Source organism: Dermacentor variabilis, chromosome 11 (assembly GCF_050947875.1).
Source record: "Dermacentor variabilis isolate Ectoservices chromosome 11, ASM5094787v1, whole genome shotgun sequence".
NCBI classification, from domain to species: domain Eukaryota; kingdom Metazoa; phylum Arthropoda; class Arachnida; order Ixodida; family Ixodidae; genus Dermacentor; species Dermacentor variabilis.
The window spans coordinates 1,208,967-1,235,510 of NC_134578.1; the positions used below are offsets into that span (position 1 = coordinate 1,208,967).

The following is a 26,544-nucleotide window of genomic DNA, read 5'->3' on the forward strand; positions in this document are numbered from 1 at the left end:
ACCTACGCTTCCTTTAGTCGCTCAAGACTCCAATAAACATGCGCAGTGTTCGCCTTAGGTAAGTGCAACGCAACAGATATGGAAGCTGCGCATGTTCAATAGATGTCAATCATTGCTGAGCCCAACGTTTCTGTACATTAGAACTTCTGCCACTATTTCTGATCGTGTTTCTTAGTTTGCCTTTAATTGAACTAACTGAACTTTGCAGTTATTCGGCGTGCTTTCTTTTTGCCTCATATAACAGTGAAAGCATGTATAAAAAAAAAAGGCGAACGCTCATTGACGCAGCCAGAGAGGCGTAGGTGGACAGACAGGCAAGCGAGGACCAGAATTAACGTGGTTGGAAGGAATAACAGTACAACTAATAGTTAGTTTAGTGGTTTGTGTAGAACATCTTATAAGGTTTTCATATATTTTCATGGTTATGAAGGGTTGTTAGTTTTCATTTTCTTTTGGTGATTTTTGCTGTGTGAGTAAATCATTGTCTGCTGTGCCGCTCGGCGTCTCATTTCCATCTCCAGAACGCATGCCCTCGAGATCGGTGACATATAGCAAAAAAATAAAAAAAATAAAGGGCATTTATTTTTTGCTTAAGGCTCACTAGGACTCATACTCAGCAAGCCTCACGCTTCCGGTTTAGCGTAAACTTGAGTAAGTCTGAGTCGACTCGTGAGTGAGTTTGCCGACCTATCCCAAAGGCACTCTCCATTCCCCTTAGAGCTCAGCGCTTTCGTTCGCAAGATCACGGTGAAAATAAATCCAAATGGGAATAGGCACCTTATCCTGAATTCCTATATCGAGATGGCATCGGACCATGCTGGCTGGTGTGACTAGTTTTCCTATGACAATGTTTCCGATGGCAAATGGGATTGTAACGAGTGGGCTCGTTGCCGCACCAACTAGCCTGACAGCAGACACTATTTGGTTCTGCTAAGCTTCCGGAAACACGTGCATGATTGAAAGGACACAAATGGTGTGCGTAGACATAGATAATAATACAAATATTAAATACAAGAGCATAAGCCACGTGCGGATGTCAGGACTCCACATATTTGAGAAATCGCAGATGCATTTAACGGGCTCCTACCCGATACCGTTCAATTCCTTTTTTAACTCCACGTCACATTTTGACATTTTGACGAAAGCGCGAAATTGCATTTTGCAATGCTTTCGCTTTCTGGCACAAATTTCAAAACACGCGACCTCTCGACAGCCATTCAGAGAGTCAACATGGCGGATAACGGCCCGTGCAGCCAACACGTGTGTCGAGAATAGAGCCTTAGAGCGTAGAATTTCATCCGATAATCACGAGAGGCAACCGAGACGCGAATGTCTACGGGAGCTGCAAGCGCGGCGGCTTATAGCCAGCATGGAAATGATGGGTAGTGAAAACTTCGTCCTTCTAACAATTCTTGGTGAACTCGTCATTTTCAACAACTAGTGTGTAATAAGTATATAAATAAACATTATTAAGATTGTTAAACCGCAGTATTCGAACGCAGGGCCCTGGCACAGAAGACCGATATTGAAACTATTACGCCACCGACGCATGAATCGACAAGCGGTATAAAACGCCCTTATAAATTTCTCGCGGGCAAGCCAGCGTGTTAAGACGCTTGGTGGTGGCGCGTTTTGATTTGGCCACCTTGGCAGGTTGAACTGCCGCAATTAATAGCGATTATGCGCGTTTGAAGAGTCTTCTGCACTTGGAAAAGTATATATTACTCTGAAATTTTGGACAACCAAGGCAGACAACGCCTCATAAACAAAACCACAAGAACGTTTGGCCCCACAAGCATGAAGATGACACAAATCAATGTAGTACTCATCATTCCAATGGTGACTGAATGATTGTAGCGCCGCCACAGTTCTCTCTACTAATTACTGTAGGAACCTCTATGCTTTAGAGCCTCAGTAGCCTTAGGAGAGCAGACTTATTTGATAACAGTGTTGCCTTGATGTGGTGCGGGGATGTTGCACCATTCTTGTACAGATGGCGATACGTTTCGCTAGCCGCTAAATTTGAAGTGTTTCTTTCGCTGATGTTTCGCAAACCGGAGCTGCCGCTAAGTTATTAGCTACAGTTACAGTAACTTAAGCTCTCGCGTCAGGCAAGAACCACCTAGACTGGTCAGGCTTGTCTGTCATCTGCTTCAGCTCCTGTTACATACGCTTGTGTTTTATCTCACTTGTCGCATATCAGTGTGGGTACATTTTCGCTGTCTACCTCAGTTCACGCTGCATAAGCCTATCTGCTGACGCTTGCTTGCCACGACCATCCTTGACAAATGTTCGCACCTGATAACCGCTAAATGAATTTGAATGCGTTTACGATGCCAAGCTGGCTACGTTTCAATCCGTGAAAACTATTCAGATGAAGCCCTGTTACGGTTGGCGTGTAACACCTCTGCAAAAAGGACGCTCGGGGGACCTTGCTCAACCGGAACGAAGGATGGATTCCTAATCTGCTATGGTTGTGTCGAGTCGTTGCCGGTGTGGCAGGTGCCCCGCAATGCTTACAGGCCCCTTTGTGTGTGTGCGACTTTAGAGCCCTTTCCACGAAATGTCCAACTCTAGGGGAGAACGTTTTTCGAGAATCAACAACGCCTAGAAGAGAAGGGGTCAGCCGCCTACGATCTCCAGGACCCGCGGATTGCCACCAGCGGAGGCAAGCTTGTGAAAAGTCACCAGGGAGAGGGGATCAGCGGCCCATCCACAACCAGATGCAGTGCCTGTCACGTGACGTTGACGTGAGCAAGATCCCACTACGATTTTAGTGGGCTATTTAAGGGCCCCACAATATACTTTTTCACTTCATTCATTCTTTTCGTTTACTTCCTTCACCAACCATTGAATAAACAGTGCAAGTTTAGCACTAGAACTCGTCTGGTCCTTGCCTGGTTGCCATAGTCTAACGGACGCCTGTACCCCGCCGACAACCCCACGCTACCCAATAGTAACGCCGGTCGAGGTTGAAGAAACAGGCGTCGTAACAGCAGGTCGGCATCGGAGGGGTACGCTACCCTGGAGAACGCAACAGCCCTGGCTAACTCGACCCCATGGCCTGTTCACGCTATTAGAATTCAAACGAATCATAGGTGGAATCTAGGCTTTTGTGAGATTTTGTTCATGCATGTCATGACACAATACTTATGTGAAAATCTATAGATGGTTAAAGTCGCAGGGAGCAGCACTTAAAAGAGTACAGAAACAGAACTACAAAAGCGATATGGGCGAAAGCTAAACGTTCACTTACAGTCTGTTTCGCAGCTATATGTTAGGAACATCGAAGCCTTTCTTAACATTCTTTGAACAATCCTTGACTCGGCAGTGGCACTAATACGAAATATGCGTTTCCTTTGCAATGCCGAGAACGAAACAGTTTATCAATGCACATCGAACGCTCTTAGCAACCTAACATAACCAGATGTGCATGAAGACGTCACGTTTGAGGTGGAACACGATACAGTAACGAAACAGGAAAACGTGAGCCAGCTGGAGACTAAACCATGACTGAAGCGATACAGCACACTGCCGCAACTGCGTAGCATATGAAAGCCGGGCACCTTTCTCACTATCTGCAAAGAAGTAAGATAATCTGAGTCCTTGAGTGCCGCGCGTGTGTGTGCGGTGTTTCCTCGTTCTCTGCGCGCTGATGTATCGTGTACAGAACACTACGGATGGCATTAGGCTTTCTGGCTACTGCAATAGTGCACCTTATACAAGGGCACTCTGGCGCACATAAATAGACATTCAATATGGCGTGGACTAGTCTCGCTCTGGTGGCCCAAACAGCAGAGGAAGTTGAATCGTTGTCTTGCTGCTAAATATCGCTGCAGAGCCACTATAAGTGAAGCATGCTCTCTCGCTACTACCGAAACCATTAAAGAGCAAGAACGCTAGTTACAAGCCCGGCAAGCAGGTGACGTTACGAAAAACGTAGCAAACGTCGTGCACCAAGTGTTGTTTCATTCATTCCAACACGTGTCGACAGCATCAACGTTAGGCGGTCTAGTATTTCAAGTATTGCTTAAAACGTATGCGTGGCGCAGTGTCATGGTGCTTCAGCCATCACATAGTGCCATAAAAACACAAACAGCGACACAAGCAACTAGAACGGCAATGTACAAATGATGTACGCACAAGAGGAGACCTCTAAACCTTTTATTAACATGTCTTGTGCGACTGAATGCTCCACATTGGCATAAATTCCGACACTGCGTGATATCTTCGTAATATTTCATCTAGAAACGAGGAAGTGCGTCACTGCGCCCCTAGGCACTCAACCAATGTCCAAGTTATGCGTAGCAAATGTGCAATACTGCGATGGTTTTATCGTCAAATGCATTGTTTTCATGCAAAATTTTCCCATAGTTGCAGCTTTGCGCTGTGCGGCTGTGTATGGCCAGAACGTTTTCTTAGGAATTCTTCACGGGGATTCTTGTTACAACCTGAAAAAAAAAAACAAGTTTTACACAACACAAGCACGAAGATAAAGCTGAGCATAATTTTCAAATAACGAATTGAAGGCGTGCGATTCGCTTGAGTGCGACGCACGTGTTCTTGTATTACCAATGAGTTATACTTGCAGGGGATCGTGGCCAACATTAGCGAGTTCGACAGCAGCGCCAAACTTCGTAGCTTGAGGCGGGAGAGTAAAGTGCTCCCCTGTGACTTCAAGGTGCAAATAAATGCATTTTCATAGCTTATAGCTTAAACAGAAGAGATGCGGAAAAATGCGAGACAAGACAAGCGCTTGACCTGCGTCGATGTACATGCCTGCGTCGCCTCGCTTGGGGCCTCGTCAATAAAATGAAAGTGTGTCCGCTTGGCGTTCTGCGGATGCGCGACTCTGACGCCTCCCCTGGTGTTTTCTCGCATAGCTTCCGTCTCCTGTAATCTGGCTTCGCCGCGTGGCTTTACTGTGGCTGTCGGTATGCTTGCAGGGTAGTACGAGAGATGGCGCGAGTGTTGCTCTGCTAACGCCACCTAACGGCGGGGTTACTTGGGCGCAAAAAGGAGAAGGCTCTTCCTCTTTGGCTCGGAATCAGCAAGCGGCGCGGACGTTCTGCGCGCGAGCCGATCTGCTTCTGCGAGACCGTCTCGCGAGGCCTACCCCGAATGGACGAACACGATCGTTCGAGCGCGCCACCGTTCGCGTGACCGTAAGCGCGAACGACGAGGCGTTGGTGTCCAGCATGGGGTGAACATATTCGCTCGTTATCCGGTCGCGGTGAGTCGGACTTCCGCGATTTGTCGCGCGCCCATCGGCATGTTTTGTGGATAGCAATTCGGCTAGTAGGTATTAGTCTATGAAAGGTGCAATAAATGCCCTTGTGATTGTTTGCACTAACTACTGTGTTGTTGTTCCTTTGTCCCAAGAGCACGGGTGAGAACCCCACATCGTTTGAGCCAGGGTCCCCCAGGACGACTGTCAGAGTTTCTACACCTAAGGCCTGATCACACTCATAAGGGCTTGGCTTGTCGTCACGCGTCGCCTAGATCTATGCAGGTCTCACGAGAGAATCGCGCGGGCGGCGCGGATACATTTGTTCATGCAAGATACGAGCGTATGCGACGGACGTGGCATGCTCTTTGCCGACATCACGTGGCCGGCATATGAACTTCTAGCACGGATGCTGAAACAAGTTCGCTTCGGTTTTGAGGATGTGCACATCATGTGTGCTCTCAATTTGAAAACAAGGTAGTACCTTCAATTTAGAAAATTTAAATAGTAAGAAATAGCGTAATGAACTTGAGAATAAAGTTTCTTAAAATTCGAACCCGAACGGTTCCACTGAGGGCGACCCAGCAACGCGAAGGGACACCTACGAAGACTAGAAGCAGACAGGATAGCACTCGTCCTGTCTGCTTCTAGTCTTCGTATGCGTCCCTTCGCGCTGTAAACCAAAAATATGTTACCGTACTAACTCGCCCAACTTTTCATCCTTTTGACCTAGCATCACTCGCGTAATGAAGCGCGCGCTTTGCGAGTCTACCGTGTGGCTGGCCGCACTGCCCTTCCTCGCACGCGTACGAACTCGGAGCCGTACATGCTGACGTGTATCTCGTGTTCCGTGTGGTCGGGCGTTTAGGCCACAGGTTGTAGGGACACTCGACTGACGCGTCGCCAGATATTTTCACCGCAGGGCTCGCATCTCTTGGCATGTGGCTTCCCCACATAGCAGACACGACGTAGAGGGAATCGGCGTCCGGCTCACGCAATCAGGAGATTGCGTTGCTGCTGCTGCTGATTTATTGACATTCCCTTTGAAATGGGGCGGTGAAAATAGTCAGCCTTCTTGAGTTACTCAGCTATGCACGCTTCTCACTCTGATATTTTTCTATAAATTTCTTTAATTCTTTGTGTCTTCCACAATACTTCTCTATTTACCTCCTATCACTACTTATGCCTGTAACGGATCTGGTCGTATCAATCTCTTCCCTGCTTTTCTTCCGCAAATAGTCCAAATGTCTCCTGCTCATCTCGACCGTTGACCGGCTGCGCTTCTGTCCGCTTTAAATCCGAGCGCTCCTGGAACGTGTACGCTACATCCAAGTCTCACTGGATGAATCCCTTCGCATTCCATTAGGATACGCTAAGTGGTCTCCGGATTTTTGCTGCAGCATACACACGCCTCATCTTGTTGCGAATATTTGCTCCGGTATGTTTTTGTCCTTACGCAACTAGCTCTAGCCACAAATAGCAATGAACGTCCCTCTGTCTTATCGCACATATTTTCCCTTCTAATTTAGTTCTTCCCATCCTTATAAGTCTCAATGGCCTTATTTGTTTCCATTCCTTGCATCCAATTCACTGTTTCTGTTTCTCTCACTGTCTGATGAGTGCTGGTCATCTATTTACACTTCCGATTACCCTGTACTTATATGCCAACTTACTTGATCTCTTCCTCCATTCTGTGTACACGCTTTTCAGGTACAAGCACTTGTGCACTTTAGCCCCCCATTTATTTCGATTCACGTTTCTGAGCCTTTCTTCAAAACTACTTTTGTTCTGCGCTTACTTGACTTCTAAAGAGACCCAACCCATGTCACAATGCACTGTTTCACTTGTGGTTTAACCGTGGGCTCCAAAAGTGATCCGGCCTACCCATATTTGGTTAACTTTTAGCCCCGACAATGTAACGGATATTAAGCGCAGAATGGCAGCTGCGAACGTTGACGATGGCATCATTTTTCCGTTCCGGATTCCACGCCAACTTCATATTTATTGTGGCCCCAAAGTGCCCTATGTTTCTTAATTGATGCATTTCGCTTCCCCTTTATTTTCAGATTATCCTGGTGGGTGCTTGAGTAAGTATCTCGTCCGTTTACGCATACGCCGATGTACTTATATTGCTTGAGTATAGGTATGACTTGCCGTTGAATTGATAGCACGCAATTACTCGCCTTTTCATTAAACATCATAATTTCCGATTCCTCTGTGTTGAACTTAAGGCCTAGATTTGTTTGCTATGCTCGCAAGTGACTGTAAAGCTCATGTACTGTCCGCTAGTAGCACTATGCCATCCGCATACATCAGTGCGGGGACCTGTTGCGCTATTTGTTAATTACGCATGAAGGATAAATCAAACCCTAATTCACTGTTTTCCCGTCGTGTTTCTAAGCCTTTTACATCAAGCATGAACAACAATGGAGACAGAGGACATCCTTGCTTCAGTCCTTGGTGAATTTCCAACATTTCATTACATTTTTGGCCTTACCATACGATTTGTACTCGGTTGTCGTAGGCTTCCTTTGTATCTAGAAATGCTATCCATTAGTCTACTCTGAACTACTGAAATCTTTATGCATTGAGTTAGTACAAACATATCGTCTAAGCGTCCGCCTGGTCTTGTAATAGCAGCAGAGAAGTCGCCTTCTACTTTTTTTTGTTAAGGTGGAAGGCTATGAGGCTGCAGTTGAAATCGGAAGGTCATACAATCGGACATGCTTCCAGTGCTCGCTTTCTAGACATCATCCAGGACAGCAGACTCTTATGCCGATAAGGTGTGGACTATGCATCGAAGGCATCACCGCAACGGATTTACGCACTCTAGCATATTGACGCTGAGGTTTATTCGCGGCTCCTAATGCAAAAGCGCAGTGACCGGGAACGGTGAGGCAGCCCGAAGCACTGTCCAAAAAGGCGCCAGCAATCAACAGCGCGAGCCGAGCCGAGCGTTGGCGATGTGGCTGGGCCACGAGACGCGTCTTCTTCTTCACAACGTCTTATACACACCGCACACCAAAATATAAACTTCCGCAACTGATGTCCCGTGCTCCCTTATTAAAGTTTTCCTACTTTCGGACCCCGAGCAGAACCACAAATGTACTAGCGCGGAGTGCCCTGTACATTTGATGCGCATCAACCTGGATGACATTTAGGAGCCGCTGTGTCGGCATCCCCTTTTGACCCAACACCTCCATAACGCTCTAGATAGCTGCGCCACACTTGGCGGATGGGACCGAGGCAGATGATAAAGCCGTCCAAGGAACGCCATGGACGCCTTATTGCTCGTGTAGTGAAATCGAAGGTGTTCTTCCTTGGACGGCTTTATCAACCAAGGGATGCTGTGGACACCATAGCTGGTTTAATGAAATCAAAGATGGTGGACGAAGTTCCTTTCAGGCAACGCCAAGTCTTTCAGCTCTAATATTTTGGTAATTTCTTGGACTTTACCAGTCAATCGCTGTTTCTTGCTTATTTGCTATGGAGTCTCACCGCGTCCGTCGGACTCGGCAGTGCCTGCGGCGGCAGCCTCCAGGATGCGCTAAGGCACCGAGAGCGACACTGACAGCGACGACACCATGGACTACTATGTTAACAGTGAAGAATAGTGTGACGATACCTTCGAGCTATAGTCGGATACAACTCAAGTCTGCAGTGAAGCCCCGCCCCCACCCTCATAACCACCAGCCACTGTTCCTCCGCGAGGCTGCAAATAATTCAGAGTTAAAACTTTCCCTGTCACCTAAAGAAGGCGGCAACCACAAAAATAAAATTATAAGTGCGTAATTTTGTACGTTTTCCCTCGTCCATCATAGTGGGAGGGTGAAAACGTAATTCTTTTTTTAAACTGAAGTAAAACGCATGCTTCGCTGCAACTATTTATAGTCAAGTTTCACTTCAGTTGGCAGTGAAGTTTCATGAGTAAAACGGGGTCAGCAGTGAAATGAACTGTGCCGCCGACTTTCGAAGAGTGAAAACCTCAGTCTTAATGCACTTTGTCCGTGTCTCTTGCACACCTCATCGCTTTCCCCGATGGAAAGACTCTTCAAGAACAGCAGACGCACTGGAGGTATCAAGTACGACACCGTTTTGAAATGGTCGCATGACGACGATTTTGTTTGCTTCTGTGATTGACTGGCGGAGTAACAATCCCGCGTGGTCCATGTGCCTTGGTGGCCAACTGCTGTTTCTTTAAGTTGTATTCTACTATAGTGCGGAGTCGTAAAGAAAATAGAAGGCTTCTCAGCACATCATGGAATTCGAGTGCGTCTACCGCGAGGTCATTGCGGAATACCGAGGTACTCATCATCCTTACCTCGTCCGTTCTCGCCACTGACAACATGAGATGCCTCAATAGGCAAGCTGTGCCTGTACATCTAGAGGCGCTGGTTCCGAATGAAATCAAAGATATCAGACTGCAAACCCGTAAGAACGTGGACCCTTGCGATGGACGTAGAGCATGCTGCAACAGAACTGCTTGTTGGCCTAGTTGGTGCTTGCTAAAAGACGTATTTTTTGCCGCAAGTTAGCACACACAAAAGGAAGACATAGAACAGGCACATAGACCATACAAGGCCACAAAACACACAGGCCGCCCGTGTTGTCTTCTATGTGTCTTCCTTTTGTGTGTGTTTTAACTTGGGGCAAAAACATGTCTTTTGACGTAGAACATGCGGATGCGTTGGATTCTTTGCGCAAAATCACGGTACTTGATGGGATGGAAGGCCGCGCTCATATTCCGCTGGGCAAGGAAGTGTCAGCGCTGGCGTAATTTGTACTGTTGACGAGACCATTACTCACATCGATCTCCATGTCTTAATCAAGTCGGCTGCAGAAAAGACCGTCATCGCAAACGTGTTTCTTCTCGGCACGACACGGTGTGCAAATATTATATGTAAGGGCGAAGGTCTCCCATCACACGTAAGGGTGAGACACTACCGACACGCAGTTCCCCCCTTTTTACCGAAACCGCTGCAGTACTGGAAGTGCATGAAGCTAGGCCATATGAGCAGTGTGTGCAAAAACACCACCGTGTGTTCTCGATGGACTGGGCCCCGTACCACTGACACGTGCGAAGTCATTGTTCTGAAATGCTCTAATTGCAGCGGGCCTCGCTATGCATCCTCAATGAACTGTCGTTTGATTCGGAAGAAAATGCCAATATTGAAGGAAGTGGTTACAATCGTTTCACTGAGGAGCGGACACACCTATTAAGCGATGACAATCTCGTCGCCAATGTAGTTCAAGAGCCTCCAAAGCCTCTGTGCAAGCGAGCCACGTCCAACATCACCATACTCTCTGCCGCCCAGGCTTAAGGACAAAGCAGACTCGAAAAGCACGGCAGCTGACACTTTGGCTGTACTCTTGAGCTACATGTGCCTGCCGTGCAATATCAGACTCCGACAGCAAGAGACACCTCGTTTGTTGCTGATAAATTGACGGACCAAGACCAACAAAATGTTGTCATGCTCAGCTCTCTAATGAGTGCTATTCGTGTTCTTCTAGACAAGTTACAGACACCAACACCTCAAAGTGTCCTGCACTTCTGAATGCCATCAATCCAGTTCTCCCAAGCCTTAAGAGGAAGCTTTAGCTCCGGTGCTCATATCTAAATACATGTAAAAGGAGAATTCGTTTTTCTCGGCAACCACTGCCCCAAATTTGACGAGGTTTGTTGAATCCATCTAGCCGATGGATCTCAAGTCTGGCTACTGGCAAATCGAAGTTGACGAGAGGGATCCTGAAAACACCGCCTTCATCACGCCAGACGGCCTCTATGAGTTCAAGGTCATGCCATTCGGAGTGTGTTCGGCACCTGCAACGTTCCAGCGCGTCATGGACACGGTTTTAGCAGGATTGAAGTGGCAGACCTGTTTTGTTTACTTGGATGACGTCTTCGTCTTCGCTGAAAATTTCGACGATTACCTTCGGTGGCTTGCGAGTGTACTAGAGGCCATCAAGTCATCAGGGCTCGCTCTGAAGCCGGAAAAGTGGCACTTCTCTTAAGATGAGCTTCTGTTCCTGGGCCACGTCATCAGCAAATCTGGACTACGCCCCGACCCGCAGTAGACAGCTGCCATTGCAAAGTTCCAGTAGCCCAGCGACAAGGCAGTGCGTAGATACCTTGGCATGTGTAATTACTACCGGCGCTTTGTCAAGGACTTTTCACGCATCACCGAGCCGCTGACACATCTAACCAAATGTGCTGTCGAGTTAAGTGGAAAATGCCACAGGCTGGCGCACTTCGAGAACTCAAACGACGCATGCAGTCGCCACCCGTACTGGCGCACTTCGACCAGTATGCCCATACAGAAATCCACACTGATACCAGTAGCCTAGGCCTCGGTTTCGTCCTAGTCCACAGGGAAGACGGACTTGAACAGGTGATAGCTTGCTCTAGCCAGTCACTGTCAAAAGCGGCCGGCAGTTGTTCTACGATCGAAAAGGATTGCGTCGTCATCATTTGGGCTACAGCGAAATTCAGCCCTTACCTATACGGCAGGTCGTTCGATGTCGCCAGCGGCCATCATGCGTTGTGTTGGCTAGCGAATTTAAAGGACCCTTCAGGACGCCTGGCGCGGTGGAGCCTCAGGCTGCAAGAATATGAAATCACTGTAACCTACAAGTCCGGACGAAAATACTCTGATGCCGACTGCCTATCAAGCACCTCCATTGACCTCCCGCCGCAAGACGATGACGACAGCGGCTCCTTTCTTGGAATAATAAGCGTGGAACACTTCGCTTAACAGCAACGAATACACCCGGAGCTAAAACGCCTCGTCGAGTATTTAGAAGGGAACACAGACTTTGTCCCTAGGGCATTTAGGCGAAGATTGTCTTTGTTGTCGCTTCAAAACCACTTGCTCGTAAAGAAGAACTTCTCACCAGTCCGCGCCGACTACCTTTTTGTTGTTCCCTCAGCGCTGCGTCGAGAAGTACTGTGCACCCTACATGACAATCCGACCGCTGGGCACCTCGGATTCTCCCGGACGCTATCGAGGATACAGGAAGAGTATTACTGGCCACGCCTGACCGCCGACGTCACCCGTTACGTCAAAGACATGCCGAGACTGTCAGCGACGCAAGACAGCACCGACAAGGCCAGCAGGATTAGTAAAGCCGATGAAGCATCCTTAACTACTATTTCAGAAGATCGGGATGGATTTGTTGAGACCCTTTCCGACGTCCCCATCCAAAAATAAGTGGACCGTCGTGGCCACGGACTACCTCACCCGCTTCGCTGAAACGAAAGCTCTGCCGTGGCGAAGTTCTCCGTCAAGAACATCCTGCTGCGACATGGTGCCCCAGAAGTCCTCATCACCGACAGAGGAACGGCCTTCGCAGCGGAGCTCACCCAAGCCATTCTGAATACAGCCAGACAAGCCACCAGAGGACAGCTGCCTACCACCTGCATACGCATGGTGTTACGGAGCAGCCGAATAAGACCTTCGCAGACATATTGGCAATGTACGTCAGCGTCGAACACAGGACCTGGGATGTCGTCTTGCCATACGTAACCTTCGCTTACAACACGGCGGGGCAAGAAACAACACAGATCACGCCGTTCAAGCTTGTTGCCGGCAGGAACCCGACGACGACTCTCGACGCTATGCTGCTACACGTTACCGAGGAAGAGAATTTTGACGTCACCACTTATCTCCAGCGCGCTGAAGAAGCCAGACAGCTCGCCCGCCTGCCGATCAAGAACCAGCAGAGGACCGACAGCCGACACTACAACCTTCGACGACGCTACGTCGAGTACCACTCCGGCGATCGTGTTTGGATTTGGACCCCAATACGCCGAAGACTTAGCGAGAAGCTTTTACGCCGCTATTTCGGACGCTACAAGATCATCCGACGCATTGGCGCAGTCGAAGATGAGGTCGTGCCAGACGGCATTTCGCTATTACAGCGGCGCCGCTCACGACCTGAAGTAGTCCAAGTTGTGCTGCTTAAGCCGTTCTACCATCGCTAACGAACTTTGGGATTTCGCATAGCTGAACATGGGGCTTTCTTCTTTTTTTGGACTGTGTTACTTTAGACTTTGTTTTGTTTGTTGGTTTGCTACTTTTGTTTAATAAGTATCCTTTTGTGTTTCGCTCGCCTGTTTGTAGCATCGCGAAGATGTTTTTTGAGAGGGGGGCATTGACACGTGGACTTGTTTATGTTTTACGGGTGAGCGCTTTACATCATCTAATGAATGTTATCACTCAGCGCGGCACGCCCCGGAAGTATCGGAAGTTTCTCGAATGTTATCGATGCTTCTGTTGTCACCGACGCTTGTGTAATCTGATTGCATGTGCGACGCGAATTGTGTAGAACTTTCGGGAAGAGACGCGAGCACCACGGATTGCTCTGGAACCTTCGATGCACGTTCGCATAATCGAAGGTTGTGGGATCGTTCCCCACTTGCGGCAAGTTGTTTTTTCATCCACTTTCATTTCCATTAATTTATCGCTTCTTTATTTCATTTATTAGGCGCAAGTAATTTCCCCTATGTTGTGCTTGGTGTCAGTGTTTGTTATGATATGACTAATAAAAATTGGGTACCTAGGTTATCCCCCTTTTCGTTTACCCTTGTGTTGATCGCTTACCGCTTGTAGTGACTCTCATGCTGTGAGTACGTTTTATTCATTGGTACCTGAATACTTCAGAAGCATTCGTTTAGTTTCCGTACCTGGACACAAATGAATATTTCTTACTGAAATTGCAGATTTCCTAGGTTGAACATTTTGCACTGTCCTTTTTCGCTTATGCCATTGCTGCGTGTTTCTTTCGACATGCCATGATGCCAGACTCCGCGCTGACGAATTACATGGATTACACGCATCTTCGAAATCCCTGGCGCGGAGAAATCTGCCAAACACGAAAACCCGCAGTGTCCATTAAGAGGCGGCGCTGTCGCATACCAACGCTAAATTTCTACCAACACAGCTCTGGAGTGGTTCACTCACAACTATGTGCTTTCGTGGCGAAGCAGAGACAATAGATAATCTCTTTTTGCTCTTAGACGTTTTCCTGCATTAAGCAACAAGAAAATTATAAATTCAGCAGTCTTGGCTTACATTTATTTGTGCCTGTATTTCTGTCTTTCGAAGCCTTCGTTTTTGGGTTGGGCAACAGAAATACTTGGCTAGCAGTCCGAAGAAAATGACCTTACAGAATGCAATCAATTGCCCTTCTAGGCTGATAGTTCTTTAATCCAGTGTTCGACGAAACATCGTGTGGCAAGGGGCAATGATTTTCTTGGAGGCAAGCAAACAGTCGCCACAGGCAAAAAAATGTTACTCTTATTTCTATTACAGCAAAACCTGTTATGGGCGCATACTTTGATGGTTGTTTTGATGTATGCTATGGTCGCCGCTGGAATCCCAAAAAATATGTGCAGAAATACAAGGGGAGAAAAATTCGCAACTTGCCGCGAGGATTCGAACTTACGACGAAAAGTCCAGACCCCTCTTAGCCCCTCTGGCGACGCCAGAGCCGCAAAATTGGAAAACGCACTGGCAGCTGCCATGATTGGCCAAAGCCAGCTCATCAGCCGATCGAGCTGGCGTCCACGCTTTCTTTGAGTTCTACGACGTTGTCTTTTCAGTTGCGGACAACTGCCATGATTGGCTAACGCCCGCTCATCACTGGATTGAGATGGCGTCCGCACCTTCTATGAGATCTAGCACGTTGTCTTTCCAGTTGCGGACAGCTGTCATGATTGGCCAATGCCCGCTCATCACTGGATAGAGCTGGCATCCACGCCTTCTTTGAGTTCTAGCACGTTGTCTTTCCAGTTGCGGAGGCTGTCCTAAATAAAGTTTGGTTATTCCAGGTTTAACGACTGATTGAGCACGTCTGCTTCTTCATTAGTATTTTACTTGTAGCGCTTGGCTCCTCCTGCTTACTGGATGGCGCTGACGTCATCTTGGAAGAATTAGCAAGCAATGTCTCGGTCCACAAGATCGCGACAAAATGAAGACAATGAAGAATTGCCTAGACTCGTGCGTCGCGTATGCACCTACATTGTATGATGTGTGATGTATGTAGCTATGATACATGCATATATATTGTGCTTGCTGAGGTAGTACTACTACTATTACTGTCAACAGCCCCTATCATGTGCCATCGAACAGGTGTAAGCGCCTCGATTAATGTGCACTGCCTAATCTGCACTGCTTGCCGCAAAATTTTGTTTTTACGGATACGATTAACTGTGAACTGTATTGTAGGAGAGCCGGTGCTCCACCATGCCCATCCGCCAATTACTACGGTCCCCTTCTTTTTTCAAGAAAGGAAATAAAGCTTCTCTCATTAGGCGACGTTACCATTCGTTATGTACAAGTTCAATTTGGAATTCTCACTCGCAGGATCACCCTTTGGAGCAAGCAAAACTGACGTAAGCCTGGTTGGGGCGCTTGAGCAGCTCTTGCATAGCTGTCTTATGTGTCGCACACATTCGTTTTCATGCACTCTCTGTTTTTAGTTGTGCCCCAGCCTGCCAGTCAGACGTACTTATTTGTCAGCGTAAATCTTCAGCCACTATGGCAAACTTCTGGAATGTGATGTTGATACCATTGCAGACGACGTCACTGTGCTTTCTGAATGATGTTCAAATATTATATATATATATATATATATATATATATATATATATATATATATATCCGCTACTTGAGTCGTGCTTGCACTCAAGAAGTACTCTTTGCAAGCTAGTTGGCTAATGTTGAAATCCTAAACGTAGTGCGCGAAACAATCACCGTTAGGTGCGGAAAGGAGAGACACAATAAGAAAAAGCGAAGAAATTGCGCACTTTCCTATCCTGTCTCGTTTTTCAGCGCCTAACAGTGATTGTTTCGCGCAGTTCGTGATGAATTTCTGCTTCCCCTGCTTTTGTATTGTTGACGGGGGCCCTGGTGTACCCTGTAATCGGTGTCTCTGCTGACTTTTCACTCACCGATTTGACTTCGGTGTATTCCATGATGCCATCTTCGCCCCTGCACAGAACAAAAAACACGCACAGACTTAACAGACTTAAGCACGTCACCTAGAATATGCCTGCCGTCACTGCCAAATGTGAACTCGGTGAATGTGTACGTCTCCCTGGATAGCGGGCAAACACACACTACCGGGTTAATAAAACACGCGCGTAACACTTTGGCCTGCTTGTTCAATTAATTTATTACAAAGCCAGTAATTGCCCACAAATTTTAATGTTTTATCGCACATGACCTATAACATAAAATTCCTTGGAATTTTAAGCTCTGCGCCACAGTTTGGTTTGACAATACGGAGGGAGAAATGCCTGTAACGAGCGTACAATGCTTCCAAGCACTGCAATAAGTGATTCGCTCTGTAGTGGACAGTACACATAGAGCCCCCGCGGTGGAAGAAGAAGAGACTGGACTAGTGCCATCAACGCCGTCATCTGTTTAATAAACGGCTCCGTTTAAAATGGTTTTATGTGCCTCACCTACTACGACGTCTGTCGAGGCCTTAGCGACGATGGCAGACCAGATTATGGATATTTCCAATCTATGATATCCCATATTGACCGTTGTAATGCAGCCGTTGCGACACAACCTCAGTTACTGCAGCACTTTGACGAGCCCGACAGTTCAAGCATGCATGCACGTTGCTGCACAAATAGAGGAGCTAACCAGTTGGCTGCCTTACGCTTTCGGGCGAATAATCAGCAGCAGCGGCATCGCTCTCATGACCAAAACGTGTCACGCCCTCCGTCTCTCTTTACTTGTTGGTATCACGCTAGATGTGGCACTCGCGCACGGCAGTGCCGTCCGCCTTGCAACTTTCCGGGAAACAGTCGGGCCAATCACTGATGACGGCTAGTGCTACTGTCCATACATCAAGTCGTCTCTTCAACGTCACCGACCATGTCCCGAAAGTTCGCTATCTTGTAGACACTGGTGCGGAAATTTGTGTCATTCCTCTTACTTTTCAATACCACAAAAGACATCGCAATGACACGTCTTATCTCACTGCCGTCGGTTCCAGCATTAAAACATATGGGCAGAAATCTGTCACTTTTGACCTTGGTTAGCGACGCCCTTTTCCATGGCTATTCACCGTCGCTGACGTCCGCGGGCCGATCATCGGCGCTGACTTTCTGTGAAGGCTTAACATTTCTGTCGACCTTCACCACTGCCGCCTTCTTGACTCCTCAATAAACCTGTCCGTACAAGGTATCGCCATGTCTGCGCCACCTTTGCGTCTCGTACACGCACACACCCAGGTACCGAAACCGTAGTCCACCATCCTGCTGGAATTTCCAGAGCTGTTCGAACCACCATCGCCAGATCGTCCAATAGTGCACAACGTCACGCACCACATTGTGACTAAAGGACCACCAGTGTATGCGCGACCTCGCCGCTTAGCACCAGGCCGTCTGAAAATTGCAAAGCAAGAATTCGAACACATGCTCGAGTTGGGCTTCGTTCGTCCTTCCGGTAGCGCTTGGTCATCTGCTTTACACATGGTGCCCAAGACGGGTGATTGGCGACCGTGTGGCGATTACCGCACCTTAAACAAAGTGACGATTCCCTACAGGTGCCCTATATACCCCGCATCCACGATTTCACCGCATCGTTTCATGGTTGCTGCATATTTAGCAAGGTGGATCTAGTACAAGCTTACCATCAGATTCTTGCAGAGCCTTCCGACATTTCTGTAACTGCAATCATTACACCTTTTGGCATGTTTGAATACGCTCGCGTGCCATTCGGCCTACGTGATGCCGCTCAAACATTTCAGCGTTTCGTCGATCAGTTTTGCTTCGTATATTTAGGCGACGTTCTTGTATTCACTCGCTCTGCTGTGGAACACGAATCTGACCTACGTAATGTGGTTGAATGCCTCCGTCAGTATTGCCTGGTTGCAAACATCTCGAAGAGTGAGTTTGGCGTTGCGTCTCTCGATTTCCGGGGCCATTGAGTAGACGAGCATGGCATCGAACTCGTCCCATCCCGTGTCCAAGCCATTAAAGATTTCCCACGTGCGTGTTCCACCAAGCAATTGCGGGCATTTCCGGGCTTCATCAATTACTTTCGCCGTTTCATTCCTCGTAGTGCTTCAATTTTGCATCCTCTGTACATTCTACTCTCTGGCACACCATGAGCTAGCACGCCTATATTATGGACTAATGCTGCCGAATGTGCTTTTATCTAGTCCCAGAACGCCCTTATTACCACTGCTCTACTGGAACACCCGCAACCAGACGCTGCAATGTCCGTGATGGTAGACGCCTCTGATATAGCTGTTGGCGCCGTGTTTCAACAGCTGGTTGGCAGCCTATGTCTTTCTTTTCAAGGAAGCTGACACCGCAAGAAACCCGCTATAGCACTCTTGGTCGCGAATTGCTACTACTCTACCTCGCAGTCCGCCAATTCCGCCACAGTTTCGAAGGGCGTCAGTTCTTTATTCTCACCGACCACAAACCACTCATTTATGCTATTACTTCCAACAGTTCTTCGCACACTCCCCGCGAAATTCGCCACTTTGCATATATCTCCGAAATCACTACTGATATTCGGCATATCAGTGGGGCCAATAATCTCGTTGCTGACGCTCTACCACGTATTCACATAACTGCAAACCAATCGGTGCCGAAGAACGTGCATTCGTCAAGAATAAAATAAAAATAACAGACGTTTCGGGCCCCTTGATCGGGTCCCTTGATCACAATGCAAACCAAGTAAATTGCTCCGGCATTGGCTTCGTCCACCTCGCTACCGCTCAACGCACAGACCGTGAACTTCAAACACTCCGGACTGCTGACGATTATCTGCGCTTCGAAGATATCTTACTGCCTGGCTGCAACGTCGCAGTGATATGCCACATGCCTACGGGCCATCCTCGGCCTTACGTTCCGAAACAGTTTCGGCAGCAAGTTTTTGACGCACTACGCTCCTTATCGCACCCTGGAGTACGTGCCACCCAACGTCTGGTCATATCCCGCTATCTGTGGCCGCGTATGAATGAACGCTGACCGTCGGTTGCTGGACTCGGGCATGCATACAGCTAGAGTGCGCCAAGGTCAGTAGACATACTATGAGCGCGCCTGGTCATTTTCCACCACCAAACATTCGTTTCGGCCACGTTCACATCGATATCCTTGGTCCGCTACCACCGTCCTCGAACCAACGATACATACTCACTTGTATAGACGGCTTCACACACTGGCCTGAAGCAATGCCACTCTCTCACATTACTGCAGAGTCCATAGCCCAGGCCATCTTAAATAGCTGGATTTCTCATTATAGCGTACCACACACCATAACGACAGACAGAGGAAGACAATTTGACTCGTCCCTCTTTCAAGCACTCTCCCGTTTTCTGGGTGTAACGCACATACGAACGAAAGCTTATCACCCAAGTTCCAATGGCACGGTAGAACGCTTCCACCGTCAATTAAAAGCAGCACTTCATGCTCATGACTCTACGATTCCGTGGACAGAGCGCCTGCCTTTGGCTCTACTAGGTATTCGCACAGCTCTGAAAGCAGATTTACAGTATTCCTCAGCAGAATTCGTTTTCGGCACGACACTTCGCGTACCCGGTGAGTTCTTCGCCTCGGAACCGTCATCTGCCGACCTACAATCTTTCGCCGACCGCCTTCACATTACAATGGTCACGGTTATACCACCGCCGCGTCGTAACGACAGCAGAAATGTTTACATGAGCCCATCTTTACTTCATAGCTGGCACGCATTTATCCGTCACGACGCTCGAGCTCCTTTCGAAACTCCTTACGACGGTGCCTTCAAAGTCCTCAAGTGTGACGCCAAGTTTTTCACACTTCTTGTCAGCGGACGCGAAGAAACAATTTTCATGAACCTCTTGAAGTCAGCTTATCTAGACTCTGGCAGTGCCACCTCCGCAACTTAAACCACTCAACGTCAGTACCTTCATCGCTGGGGGGTGGGGGCGGGAGGAGCCACGGAGTCGACAGTGCTCAGAGAGCACCGCGGTGAAAGAAGAAACTGGGCTAGCGCCATCAAGCATATAGTCTCGACGATGGTAGCCGCGACATCAACGCAGTCATCTGTTTAATAAATGACACTTCTTTGTGGGGCTTGTGTTCTTACAGCTCCAAAGCACTAATTAACCCACGCACCTTAAGGTTGTGCGCACATCCTCACACGCCTCTTATTCCTTCAAAATGTATCTGCATGCCACATTCAGGACGAAGGGGGAACATTTTACGTTGTAAGTAAGACACGTTTAACGCTTCTGAGTACTTGCCCATCCAGCTGTAAAGCCTGTATTAACATAAACAGTTCAAACCTTTACCTCACATAGCCCATTTTGCTCATGAAAATCCAGCATAAATGAAATAAAAACGTCCCTAAAATTGTCTTTCTTCATTCGCGCAGGTTGATGCCACTTCTCTCTTTTTTTACAATGTTTATCATAAGAGCTCCTAATTTGCAGCACTTACCAACGTGCCCATCGCGTGTTGACGCATCGGGGTCACCATTTCAAAATAGAGTATTTTTTGCGGGCACTAACTTATTCTGCCAGACACCACTCGGTCTTGTCATTACTAATCGGACCATCAACTTTCTAGTGGCATTGTCCGCACAACCAACGAGCTCAGTCACAAACTAAAGAGCCATCTTGAAGCGTGAACGTATGCCTGCGCAAGTTTCCTTTTGCAGCATAAGCCATTTGTCTAGTGGTCACCCGAAGACTTTCATTGTGTGCATGCAAATAAAAATACGTCCTGGCAAGGTGGAACCTGGCCTACCAAGTGTATAATACATCAATTTTGTCCGCTTTGGTCCCAATAGGCGTAGCCTACATTATAGTGATATCGCTTTTTATTGTTGGGTTACTGAGTTGATAATATGAATTTTTCAGTTTTTCTTTAAGCTTTCGTATATCCAGGGTTACTTCTAAAAATATTACATATATAAAACCTGTTTCATACACGCTGCCCCTTTTCCTTCTTTAGTGCAACAAAACCACTCAAAATGAATGCCGAGCAAAGCGATTCCTCCATGCCCATGTATTTTGATAGGAGAGCCTCAGGTACAGCTTCATCTTAAAGGGACACTAAAGTCAAATACAAAGTCAAGCTAAGTGAGAGATTAGTGTTCAAGAATATCTAAGGCGTCAATATTATAGCGAACAGAGCTTTAATAATCGAGAAATCGAGGTAAATGCAGGACATGGTTGTAGACTCCCCCGGGACATTTAAGCACTTGCCCGATGACAAAAGCACTCCTCAGTTAAATTCTGTCACTAGTACTCAACTACTCGTTGCAAAAAGAAAACACCCTCATATTATATTATAAGATGAAATAAAATGCTGCTTGTCCAGTTCTATTTCATGCTAAGAAAAAAGAACTAATTGAAATTACTGTTCAAAACGACGCTGGCTGTCGAAAGGTTTCGTCTTCACTCAAGTATGCGCGGTCCACGCTTTCGCGTTTTAGTGCTTCCTGATCGCGTAGTGCTGCGCTGGGTTTGCTTGCTCACGAAACTCGTACAAACTGCAAGTAGCACAGAATTAAACTTCCATGTGATGTCGCGGTATGCCCGAACCGTCTTCGCCACTTGACCAAAAAGCTGCTGCAGCGGCGAATACGTCGCTCTGTCTTGGCTCGGTGCCACCGTCTGTCGGGCGCCGTCTTGCTCACCGAGAGCAGCAAATGGCGGTAATGGCGTATGCAACGTCACCACTGCCCCCGGTTGGGTGGCGGCAGATTTGAATTTCGAAAAAGGTATTCGGACCCTTCAGACACAAATTTTGTCGTAAACTAAGTCTCTTCCTGGCCGTAACTAGCGTTTCGAGGTATCTGGAATGGAATTTAAACAGTCCACGTCGAGTCGACTTAGTATTTGCCTTTAGTGTCCATTTAAGTGAAAACATGGGGAAGGCGGGAGATGGAAATTCAAGATGATGAGCAAAACGAGAACAAGGTGAAAGCAGGAGCCAACGTTTCGACAAGTGGACTTGTCTTATTCAAGGTGACATATGCTTTCCCCGCCACAATATATATATATAGGTGGGTTTCTTCTAAAGGGGGAGGCCGTAAGGCGGGTGGCTGCGGCAACGAGCGAAGGTGCGTTAGCGGCGAGGGTGTCGAACTGAGAATAAAGGAGCGCTGTGCACAAGGCCAGAGCACTGTGCACAAGGCTAGGGATACGGCAAAGGTACTTATGAAAGCAAGCTTTCCTCTTTTGACGAGAACACATTTATCTAGTACATTTGATGGTCACACGAATACGGTCAACAATTCGTCGTCGCATACGCTGCCAGAAACGTCACATCATGGCGCGAAAGCTTCAGACAGGAGGCTGGGAGCTTCCGTTACCCACACCGAGGCGAGATGGTCCCACACCGTTGCGGCAGCACACCTTCGCTATGTAGTTGAAAACTTGCTCTCGGGGAAACGCTGGCATCAATCGCTATCGTTTAATATCACAAAAGGTAATCAGTTGCGACAGTCGGTATTGATAAAACCTTGCTGGCAACGTTTCCTCTCTCTTTGCTTACTTAACGTAGGCGCAATGACATCACAAATTGTGTGGCTCTTAAACTTACATTTCACGACCGATTCCAGACATCTTGTAGCCGCCAAAGGGAGTGTGTGGTCCCATTTCAAAGTAGGTGTTGATCCTGCACAATGGTTAGGATAGATCGTTAGGTGGCTCACAGACTCATTTACACCATGCACATAGCCTGCCTCAGCGCATTATCGCGAGGCTTGGTGTAGGGCACCATGATTAGATAGTGCTTGTCTATGGCTGAGTATTTCTGGTAAAATAACGAGAGAATCGCTATTCATGAAAGGCATTAGGTGAGACAAATAAAACATTATCCATACATGTGACTACCGATATAAGTCCTTAGCCAGAGCAAGACGAAGTGCTCGCTAGCTTGTACTTCTTTCTGAATTTACATGAATAACCATGCTCTGGTTACACTTGGCACTCATTTTAAGAGGTCGTCTTGACGCTGAAATATTTACATTGGTGAAAGCGTTAGGAGCATGGTTTATTGGCGACGCAATCTCTAATGCAAATAATGTATTTAGCTTCAATGTCACAGGGCATACATTTGTGCTGTTTCCGGAATAAGTTGTTGATTGGAAATCTCCACCGTATTCCGTGATTCAGTTGTCTTAGTCCGTTCTCGCGTTGTCAGTATGTCTGTAATCTTTCCAGATGTTGTCACTACTATTAGAACCAGTTGAAGTACAAGAGCGCAGTGCTCTAAACAAGATGGACGGTAGCTTTAATTGGCAGCGTTTCACTCCTGCCCAGGTCCCGCAACCATTGCAGCTTCTACCGAGGCATCTGAATTCCACGGATGACCTTACATTGCGGACAAGGAACGCTGACTGCTTAGGCGAGCGGCACGCTTGGCCTGACGAGGACAAAAGATTGGCCTAACGGAATTTCGTGACGTCCTCAAAGCCTGGAACCTGTACGAGGGTCACACATATTTTTCGTAAACAGGGTGGAGCGCAGCTCATTTAACTGTTTTCGTCTGTTTTCGCTGGATCTGATACCATCTATGACGATCATTTGATGCACAAGCAGTGTCGACGTCGAGTTCCGGAAGAAGACGCCACCACATAGACTTCCGACAAACTGAGACTCGAAAAAGCATGCAACCTGAACTGGTCCTCTCCAACTGCTAGGCGACACGCCGTGGAAGAATTGTTGGATCCTATACTCACAAAAACACAGCCATCTATAAGCAACACCTCGCGCTTTTGTAAAGCCGCCGAGCCGCAGCACAATCCTAGTCACTGCTTAGCTGACACTGTGCCAGGAGCTGTTTCATGGCGCGAACGCCGCAATGCGCCCTTGCCAGAAAACCAGCGAAAGAAATACCACTCAAGAAAGGAGTGCACAGGACGAACGCTGCACTAGCAACAGAACTTTATTGTTGACCTAAACCCGCAAGATTTCACCAAATGCATGTGCACGAACAAATCAGCACTACAACCATGTACTACACCAATCAGCTCTCGAACTTACTATAACATTCATGGTTCTAGTACATAGGAACACCCGTTTTCAATTTGTAGAGTCGAATGACGGTGCACTGATGCATATGTCACTGTGTTTATTTATGTGAAAGGCTTCAAAAATTTATCTGGTGATTCGTTTTTTGCTTCGTCCAAGAATTGTTGCCGAGCTAAAATATATGTAGATCCAACGCATATGTTGGAATTTATTTGAAACGAAGCTTAAATGAAGCGCTTAATCAAATGGCATATACAACAAATGGTGATGAGATGATGTCATGTGTAACAAGGAAAGACAATGCATAACGGCGATGCGCACCAGGGGAAGAGCAAAAAAGCTTCGCTTTGATATCGAAATACAATCACGCAGTTATGACTGGACACTGGGGTGATGGATCTGCTGACAAGGTTAGCATTCCAGAGGCAGAACGCGCAAGTTTTTCGAAGCGGACAAGAGCCTCTATTCAGGGAACTCGATGTCTTTGTCGAGCTTGTCTGACGAAGCCTCCGTGATTTTCAAGTGGCGATGCTTGTCGGAAACCTCAATCGCTGCAAGCAGCACAAGCTGACCTGCACGGACTGCCAGCTAATCGCTACAAGTAGCCCGTGTCCAACGACTTCTGTGGCGACAGCCTCGATACCCACTTCCCGATTGCCTCGGTATCGCATCGCAGACGGGTACGCTACAGGTGTAGTCTGCGAAACGGTGCGACATCGTGGGTAGGGTGCTGCTAACAAACAGGTCGATCATTCCGATCGTCCGGGATAAGGATGTTGAATTCCGTTGTCTAGTGACTGAGGGAAAACGACTGCTTGAAAGATGCCCGTGGGCATCTTGGATGGTGTTTGCTCCGACATATCGAGTGCTTTGATTCAGTTATGCAGACTGCTCAGATATAGTGTGCTCGCATAACATGGTGCCATTTACAAATACGTAAAATAAGCCTATTCATTTCCTTCAACCTCTTTAACTTCATCTCCCCACCAACAAGAAACTTTTGGCGATAAATTAGCGTGGGTTTGCTTAGCGAGCTTAGTGCGACGCTCCGGTATAGCGCAGGCCAGCTACGCCGTTTCAGGCGTTCCGGCGGCGTAGGCAAGCGACACCCTGTTCCGACTCCGATCCACCAACTGAGAACCGCAATCCCACCAACAATCCAACAATCCAACCAATCCAACAGCGACCGCAATGATGGGCTAAATGACCATCCTCTGCCGAGACTACCTTGTTTTTGTGTTCTCTAAGCCACTGGTTCATACACTGTCTTGCTTGACCAACATAAACCTTTTCGCAAGTCAGCTATTAGTATACCACTTGCAAGGTAGAGTTTTTGTTCGTATGATTAGTAGAAAACGCGTAGCTGCTTTCGTAATCTGCCGAAATACGGCAACACAAAGCAGATAACATTGACGGTGTCGAAAACACAACATTCGCGTATTGTCGTTCTCCACCTTCCTTCAACAGATGAGACGCTTTACGGAAATAAACTACCTTCGTGTTGCGCTGCTGTTCATTTCTTTCGTAGAAGTTGAAGCGCGCTGGCTTCTTTTCAGGGTCTGTGGTAGACCTCACAAGGAATAGGCCGCAGATGATTACGTGAAGAAAATGCTATTGAATAAATGAACCTTAGAAACGGGCAAAAACTTCGGGCATAAATAACGGACTAAATACTACTCAACAAGCTTGTCCCCACTTCCTGCAATGGTCGCTGTCCACTAGCTGATTAACTTTGGCCCCGGCGGGGCGCTCGGTGCTCGCCACGCTGGCCAGGGGGGGGGTGGAGTGTTCTGTAAGAGTCCACCTAGTGGACTGTTCATTTCAGCCGCTGCTGAGTGGCTAGGGCCGCTCGTCTCCTCCTCTCTCGTACAGCTGCATCCAATCAGGAACGGCCAAAATGGACAGTCCACTAGGTGGACTCTTACATAATATCCCCCCGGTAGCAGTCTTCCCGCGGATTCGTCTCTGCATTGACTTATGAAAACGTGCTCACGCTTGCTCCCAGGTGCGCTGAACTTATCGTGGCCATTAAGGCACCAAAATTGTACAGAACATCGTTATGTGCTCGGGGAGGCGGTTGTTGTTCCATTCCGATTATAAATAGGGGGCACTTCGGCGATATCGTCAAAGCGGACCCATTATTTGCTTCAGAAGAACCTCAGGCACGCCGTGCATGTGGATATCCGTGGCCACCGACAGGCTCAATTAAAATGCCACTTGCAGTTTAAAGCTTCCCATCGCAGTGTTTGAGGAGTTCTTACTTAATGCATTTTGAAAACATGACTTTCAAATTCCTCTCTTGATTAGTTTGAAATGCCTTG

General features: G+C 47.6%; 1 protein-coding gene across 1 annotated transcript in view; it reads right to left on the reverse strand.

Annotated features, from left to right (window-relative positions):
• Nucleotides 1-4,148: 4,148 nt before the first annotated feature.
• The window catches only part of LOC142564891 (aldehyde dehydrogenase, mitochondrial-like), a 158,877-nt gene continuing 136,481 nt past the window's right edge, over nt 4,149-26,544 (reverse strand). The window contains exons 11-13 of the mRNA XM_075676083.1: nt 22,791-22,865; nt 16,179-16,218; nt 4,149-4,451 (exon numbers count right to left, since the gene is read on the reverse strand). Coding sequence (XP_075532198.1) covers nt 4,419-4,451; nt 16,179-16,218; nt 22,791-22,865 — 148 coding nt within the window. The 3' untranslated portion in view covers nt 4,149-4,418. The remainder of the gene's footprint in view (nt 4,452-16,178; nt 16,219-22,790; nt 22,866-26,544) is intronic.